The sequence below is a fragment of the Trichechus manatus genome, unplaced genomic scaffold, assembly GCF_000243295.1.
Source record: "Trichechus manatus latirostris isolate Lorelei unplaced genomic scaffold, TriManLat1.0 scaffold00232, whole genome shotgun sequence".
In the NCBI taxonomy this organism is placed as follows: domain Eukaryota; kingdom Metazoa; phylum Chordata; class Mammalia; order Sirenia; family Trichechidae; genus Trichechus; species Trichechus manatus.
In genome coordinates, this window is record NW_004444168.1 from 285921 (window position 1) to 293939 (window position 8019).

Sequence of the window (8019 nt, forward strand, 5' to 3'; positions counted from 1 at the left end):
TATCTTAGATGGCCGCTCACAGGCTTTTAAGACCCCAGACACTACTCACCAAGGTAGAATGTAAAGCAGTATCTTTATAAGTAGTGTCATGACAATTGAGCTAGATGTTCCCCGAGACCATGGTCCCCAGAGCCCTAGGAGGAGGAAGTTTTGTCTTTCCTTTAGCCTTCTTTCCCTTTGTTAAAATACTTTTAGGTTACAAAAACTGTAACTTGCTAAATAAAAACACTCTAGCAAACAGTACAACCTCAACAGGTGACAGAATTGCAGTTAATGTACCTTGTGTTGTACCACTGGGGAGAGCTGGTTCCTGTCGACGCCCTATGGAGTAGCAAAAGGGATTCAATTATGTGGAGAAAAGGTAAGAGACCTGTGTTAGTCACAAACAATAAAAACTCAGGACCATTTGCCTGTTTGAATCCAAAAAGCTCAACCCCTCCCTCCCCATCTTCATGTCAGATAATCACCACCCATGGCAGAAAACACAAGTCACTCACTGGCCAACCCCACGGGCAGATGTCCTGGGAGCAAAGCCACTGAATGGGCCCATGGCCCCTGCTGGCTCTAGCCTTTATTGCTTTCCTTTGTATCACCAGTGAGGCTGGCACACTGCTGGAGACCAAGGGGTCTTGTGTAGCGTGGGCCACTGAATGCTGTCTATCAGGGCAGGATCCCTTCATCTCCAATGACTTAGCTCAAGAGCCTAGGACTCTCCTCTCTGACATGGGGGTCACCCACATGGTCAAGGGTCACTGGCTTACTAATCACTTTCTAGACTCTTCCAACGGCCTCCTTTCCAATCTTCTAAATTATCCTACATCGTACTCCTGGGATCATCTCCTTCTATCCACATTACTTCCGCATTCAAAACCCCTGCAATGCTCCCAACTGCCCTTTGGATATAGAGCCGGTATTCAAGATCTTCTCTGGCTTGATCCAACTTATGGCTCCAACCTTACCTCCTCCTGCTCTCCACCATTTCCCAAAACCTGCCTGGTCCACAGGGCTTTAACGAAGCCTTTGTCCACCTCAAACTCTTCTACTCACCACCTCCAGGCAGCATTTCCTGACTTGCCCTGCCTCTAGGATACCTTGGGCCACATTTGACTCATGTTCTCAAAATGATTATGTAAGTCTTACCTCCCCAGCAACTCTATAAAAGCCTGGATGAAGCATGCACCAGGACCTCACCTGTATATCCTAGCACTATGCTGGCACAAAGAAGTCACTAAGTAATTGCTACGGATAGATTAATGAGCTGACCTTTTCCACAAATTCACTTCTCAAGTCTTCCAGACTACAAGAGAGTTTCTTCTGAGCCCTGGAAAAAACAAGAAAGTGGACAAAGAAATAGTTCTTGGAGAGGGAGGGACATTCATGCAGAGAGCATTTCAAATGGTTAACCAGTAGTCTGTTTTGGGCTTAGGGTTGTGGTCAGAAAACAGTCATCCTCTAGTAATAACTATTCCATAAAAGATGAGACTGGCCCACCCTGATAGATAACCTAGTCAATGTGTTGGCGAGGACACCATGGTGTCATTTAAATTCAAATTAAAAATCCTGGGCATTTCTCGGGGCCCTGGTGGCACAGTGGTTAAGCGCTCAGCTGCTAACCAAAAGGTCGGCAGTTTGAATCCACCAACCGCTCCTTGGAAACCCTATGGGGCAGTTCTACTCTGCGCTATGGGGTCACTATTAGTCGGAATCCACTCGACAGCAATGGGTTTGGTTTGGTTTGGTTTGGGGCATTTCTCAGAAAGCTAGAATACACTCAATTGTATTGCATCGATGGGAAATGACTATTGTGTAGTTATAAAAGAAGACCAGTATCTGCAGAGTCAAAAGGAAAGGCAATATTATGCCTTGTCTGTGAGTCACCAGAGCAATCCTGGGAGGAGGGAACTGTTGTCTTCTTAGAGTGAAGACAAGTACATCAGGCCACCTTAGCTCCAAAATACTGCCTACTAGGATCCTCTAACCCTCTGCCCTGGTTTTGTACACCCTGAGCAGTCTGCTCAAAGGAAGTCTGTTTTCACAGAGGCTATTTCACAGAGAAGGACACCAGCTGGACAGAGAAGAGCAACACTATGAGTGGTCTAAGGATCCCAGTCTTCTTGACAGTCATACTTCTCAATTCAAACGAATAAAACAGCACCTGTTTACACATTAGTGAGTCTGGTCACTGCAAGTTAGTTCCTCAGGGTTTATTTCCCCTGAGTGGGCTCATAAACCAAATTTTCTTATTCTGTAAAACTAAGGACTGGTCAACCACCTTCTCTGACATTTCCATTTTTCTCTACAGCTAAAGGCTCAGGGGAACAACAGGTCCTACGAGCCCCAGAAAGTGATCTTTGAGAGCACTGGCTAAGCTGTGCAGCCCAAAGACATAAGCACTGGAGACTCAGCACCATTCTGGAAAAGCTTTCCTCATGATTGTGGCTATCTTCCCCAGACACCTTGGCTGAAACACAGCATGCTCTTGGTAGTAAAGCCACCATATCTCCCCTACATGGAGACCAACTTGGAAATGTGTTCTAAAGAGCTGACACAGAAAACCAGAAGCAGTTTCCTTTTAGAGGGAACCGGACAGGTAGTAGCCAAGTGACCCCAAAGGCCAGCTCATTGTTATGTGAAGCTTCTTCAAAGCAACTAGACCACCTTCCCTATGAGGGGAAATGGCCCTCCCTGGAGAGCTTGGAAGAACAGATAGATCATTCCAGAGGGTCTGACAGAAATGACAGACACACATCATGGGATACTCTCTCAGCTCTGAGGAGCCACTGGAGGATGGATACACTGGAGGATGAATTACAGTCACCTCTTTTCTGAGGCCAAGTGCTGTCCCAGTGACACTGCCCCTCAGTCTGTGGGAAGGGGGGCCCCAAACCAAGAGAGGTAGGACTGGCTCATGGCCATCCCACGGTTTTGGCCCCCTTGTTGTACTGCTGAGGCCTGAAGTGCCTCAATGGGAGGGCAGATTTACCCAGGAGATGATGGCCATGATCACTGTGCATAGCCAGTCACCATCCACCTCAGGATCCCAAAAAGGGAACTGAGAGCATAGCAGCTCCAGGGAAGTGCTCAGCCTCCTACCTGGTTTCCAGTGATTTCTGTGGCAGTGGTGGTGGCCCCACTGTGGGAGAGCTACATCTTGGAGGCATCTGCACCAGAAACAGAAGAGTCATTGTAAAAGACAGTACTGTTTGGGGGCCACCTACCATTCTTTCCCCTTCTTGGACTTTTTCTTTTGGGGAGTTACATTTCCCTCCCTGGATACAGCCAAGGTGGATACATCTATGCGGGTGCCTTGCTCTTTCAAGATGTCAAGTGACTGGTATATTGATCTAGCTGGGCCAATTTGCCTTTTCCTCCTGGGTCCAAGTCTTAGACAAAGTGCATATCCTAGCAGTAGAGTCCTGACAAGCGACCTGGATCCCTGGAGCTTTCACTGCCCCTGCCCTTACTTGTTATTCAGCTTTTCCTTTCATTCAGTGAGCCATTGCACACCCTTCCAAAAACATTCTCTTTGGCTGAGATTATCCAGAATTGATTTCTGTTGCTTGCAATGAGAAAACACTAGTTAATATAAACACCTACAAACATCAGCAACACCTATTGCTTGCCAGGCCCTGGCTAGGCATGGAGCAAGCACTCCCCACATCTAGAAGGCAGATAAGTAAATTAAGATAGTACCAATACCCATAAAACAATATGGGATTAGAGGGGAGGAAGTGGCTCCCTCTCCCAGGTAGAATGATAGAAGGCATCAGAGGTGAGAATACTTGAGCTGAGTCTTGAGAAATGAGAATGGGTTCACCAAGAAGGCAAGAAAGGAAAGACCACCACAGGTGGAAGGAACAACAAGAGCAAATGATGGTATAAAAAAAGCAGTCCTGTGTCTTCAGTATTGCATGGACTGAAAAGATGGCCTCTTTTCTCTAGAGCCAGTATGTTTTTGGTCTACTGTAGAAAGAACACTGGCAGCATATTATAATTGTTAAAAGCCTGGGCTTTGTGAGTTGATAGACCTGGGTTCAAGTTTGAGGTCTGTCATCTACTTGCCATGTGACCTAGAGCAAATGACTTACCCTCTCTGAGCTTCAGCTTCATCACAATAAAATAAGGATCCCCATGGAGTATTGTGAGGAGTCAAGTACATGAGCCATGTATAGTGCTCAGCACAGTGACCACTCAGAGGCATTGAGCAAGTGTCAGTTACTACTCTTGTTAGTGCCAGCAATCTAGGGTGCTCGTTCTGACTCGGTAACTGGGTCAATGGGTGACACATTTGCTCCTACCTTAATTAAAAGGGTTAGCCTGAACTGCTAAGATCCTTTCCAGTTTGACTCTTCTGGAATTTTGTGCATCTTAGGCCCTAGGCTGAAGCCACTCCTTCACCTGAGGTCTGCATCTATGATTTTGTTTGCTTATTTCAATCTAGCCTAAGTTGAGAGAGATATTTACAATAGATTTTTTTTTAATTGTGCTTTAAGTGAAAGTTTACAGTTCAAGTTAGTCTCTCATACAAAAATTTACACACACATTGTTATGTGACCCTAGTTGCTCTCCCTGTAATGTGACAGCACACTCCTTTCCACCCTGGATTTCCCGTTTCCATTCAACCAGCTCCTGTCCCTTTTTGCCTTCTCATCTCACCTCCGGACAAGAGTTGCCCATTTTGTCTCATGTATCTACTTGAGCTAAGAAGCACACTCTTCACGAGTATCATTTTATATCTTATAGTCCAGTCTAATCTATGTCTGAAGAGTTGGCATTGGGAATGGTTTCAGTTCTGGGCTAACAGAGAGTCTGGGGGCCATGTCTTCCGGGGTCCCTCCAGCCTCAGTCAGACCATTAAGTCTGATCTTTTTACTAGAATTTTAGTTCTGCTCTCAACTTTTCTCCTTAGGAGCAGATTTTAATTAAAAAAAAAAGTGTGGGGCTTGGGAAAGGAAGAGAAGAAAATTGTGTGCTAATTATAGGGACTGCAGAGGATGTCTGTGAAGCAGGAAGGTATCGCGTTAGAAGTTGCAGTTATTGTTCTAAATGAGCAAGATTCATTCACTCATTCAACAAATATTTGTTGAATTCTACTGGGTATCAGGCATTACTGCAGACGCTGAAGAAACAGTGGAGCACCTGAGTGGTGCAAAAGGTTAACGTGCTTGGATGTTAACTGAAAGGCTGGAGGTTCAAATACACCCAGAGGGACCTCAGAAGAAAGGCGTGATCTACTTCTAGAAAAATTAGGCATTGAAAACCTCATGGAGCACAGTTCTACTCTGACACACATAGGGTCGGCAAAGAGTCAGAGGTGACTCATAAGCAACTAGTTTACTTGTTGGAGAAACAGTGGCAAATAACACAAACAACACCTTTGGTCTATGCTTACCTTCCAGAGAGGAGAGACAAAAATACACAAGGAAGCCAATTAAAATTTTTTCTGTTCTCCTATGTCCCAGTATCCCCAGGCTTTCCTTCCCAACCAAAACACAGGCCTAAACTTTGACGCCTTGTTCTCCTTTGTCCTCTCCCCAAGACTTCTGGAGCTACTCCACTGATTTAATGTTTCACCTCTCAAGATGAGTAGCCTGACATGCATCCTCCTGACTAAATCTTCCCTCAAGCTCAGGGAAAGCTCTAAGGGTCTGCTAAAATCCCACCAAATGGATGGAAACACAGTACCTCTGGCTTAAATAATTCTTCAGGTCCTTTATTTACAGCATTCCACTTTCTGAAACTTCCATCCAGTTCTTCTTCATTGATTGAGAGAGTTCTTTCTGAAGGCCCTACAAATATTAATGCAGAAGGCATGATCACTACTGTGTGGTTAGTTCAGAAACCTGTAACTGTACCACAAAATCCTAACACTGTCTCCTCTTCATTAAAAATAACTAAGCAGTTGATAAAGGAACATAGAGTATGTCTGAAAGATTCTTCAGGGCATGTAAGCAAGGGCTCTCACAAGAGTCATCTTAAGATCAAAGCTCATGTGCGGAAGCACTGGGAAGGCACCTGCTGCCTCCAACCTTCTCACTGCTTGGCCACAGGCAATCAGGTTCTGAGAGTGACTTGGCCCAGTGCTGCCTCTGTTAAAATCACAAAAGATTAGAGAAAACAAGGCTGCAGTATGTGTACTTGGGCTGGCAGAGGCCCTAGGGCAGTGAGCAGTCAGCCACAACCCAGGCTAGGGCTTGGCATCTTCCCAGAATCTCAGCCAGAATCAAAGCAGCCCTCTCCTGTGAAACACCTGCTTCCTCAGATTCTGTGATGAGAGCTTAGGTAAATGGCATGAATGACCAGGACGGCAGCCTGCCATATGCACCCCTGTGCCCATAAGAACACCAGCACTGCCTGTATGTTGCATTCACTCTGGGCAGCAAATATGAAACACAAAGAGATCTCCTTGTGCTGTGAATTCCTGAAGCAACCCAGGCACCCAGTGCCTCAAGGAAGGCTCTCAAAGAGCCCTCTGAGTTGGCTGGTGGGTGGGGGGCTTTTAGATTCCCCAGGAGGTAAACATGCTCTAATCCCCAGAGAGGGCACTGGATTGATTTTTGCTCCAGGTTGAACTCTACTCACTGCCTCTATGGGGTATTCTGGGAAGATGTACAGGGGATATTCCAAGAATAGGGATTCCAAAGGGTTAAAGGCTGAAAGCTTTATTTCCTTGATGCTCTGGATAGTTCCTGGCAGCTCTGAATTGAATGCCATCTGATAAAATTTCTGTAAATCATAAGCTGCCAACTCCCACCATCCAGGACAGTCTGAACAGCTCCATTCTCCAGTAGGGGATCTTCTCTAAATGGAGGTGAAGAATCTCATGGCACAACTGCCCCTGGGTTTAACACAATAGATGGAATATCATTTGGAGAAAACTGTAGGATCCCCACTTGTTTTCACCTTGAGTTGCCATCACGATCTCGTTCACTCGCCGGTACCGGTTTAACAGCCCCATAAGCTCCTCTATCCGACGGTCCTGCCACAGAGTAAGAGCAGATTTATTTATTTATTTTTATCGTACTTTAGATGAAGGTTTACAGAACAAACAGTTTCTCATTTAACAGTTAGTACATATATTGTTTTATGACAATGGTTAACAACCCCACAACATGTCAACACTGGGCTCCCTATTACCATCTTTCCTGTGCCTTCCTGCCTTCTAGCCCTTGTCCCTGGACTGTTATGCCCCATTAGTCTCATTTTGTTTTATGGGGCTGTCTAATCTTTGGCTGAACAGTGGACCTCGGGGGTGACTTCATTACTGAGCTAAAAGGGTGTCCGGGGGCCATACTCTCAGGGTTTCTCCAGTCTCTGTCAGGCCAGTAAGTTTGGTCTTTTTCTGTGAGTTAGAATTTTGTTCCACATTTTTCTCCAGCTCTGTCCAGAACCCTCTGCTGTGATCCTGGTCAGAGCAGTCAGTGGTGGCAGCCGGGCACCATCTAGTTGTACTGGACTCAGTCTGGTGGAGGCCGTGGTAGTTGTGGTCCATTAGTCCTTTGGACTAATCTTTTCTTTGTATATTGTTTTCTTCATTCTCCCTTGCTCCCGAAGGGGTGAGATCAGTGGAGTATGTTAGATGGCTGCTCACAGGCTTTTAAGACCCCAAATGCTACTCACCAAGGTAGAATGTAGAATATTTTCTTTACAAACTGTGTTATGCCAACTGAGCTAGATGTTCCCCAAGACCATGGTCCCTACAGCCCTCTGCCCAACAATTCAGTCCCTCAATGGAGTTTAGATGTGTCTATGGAACTTCCATGACCTTTCCTTGAACAAGTTGTGCTGGCTTTCCCAGTATTGTGTACTGTCTTACCCTTCACCAAAATTACCATTTATCTATTGTCTATTTAGTTCCCCCCCAACACCTCTAGTCCCTCATAACCAACAAAGATTGTTTTCTTTTTGTGTGTAAACTTTTTCATGAGTTTTTACAGTAGAGGTCTCATACAATATTTGTCCTTTTGTGATTGACTTATTTCACTCAGCATAATATCCTCCAGTTTCATCCATGTTATG

The 8019-nt window shown here is 45.4% G+C and overlaps 1 protein-coding gene across 2 annotated transcripts in view; it reads right to left on the reverse strand.

Moving 5' to 3' along the window:
* Nucleotides 1–8019, reverse strand: part of PPFIBP2 (PPFIA binding protein 2) — a 107539-nt gene that overhangs the window by 27417 nt on the left and 72103 nt on the right. For both annotated transcript variants that reach the window (XM_023743021.1, XM_023743022.1), the window contains exons 8-12: nucleotides 6904–6979; nucleotides 5686–5789; nucleotides 3094–3161; nucleotides 1264–1321; nucleotides 280–321 (exon numbers count right to left, since the gene is read on the reverse strand). In XM_023743021.1, the coding sequence (XP_023598789.1) occupies nucleotides 280–321; nucleotides 1264–1321; nucleotides 3094–3161; nucleotides 5686–5789; nucleotides 6904–6979 (348 nt within the window). The remainder of the gene's footprint in view (nucleotides 1–279; nucleotides 322–1263; nucleotides 1322–3093; nucleotides 3162–5685; nucleotides 5790–6903; nucleotides 6980–8019) is intronic.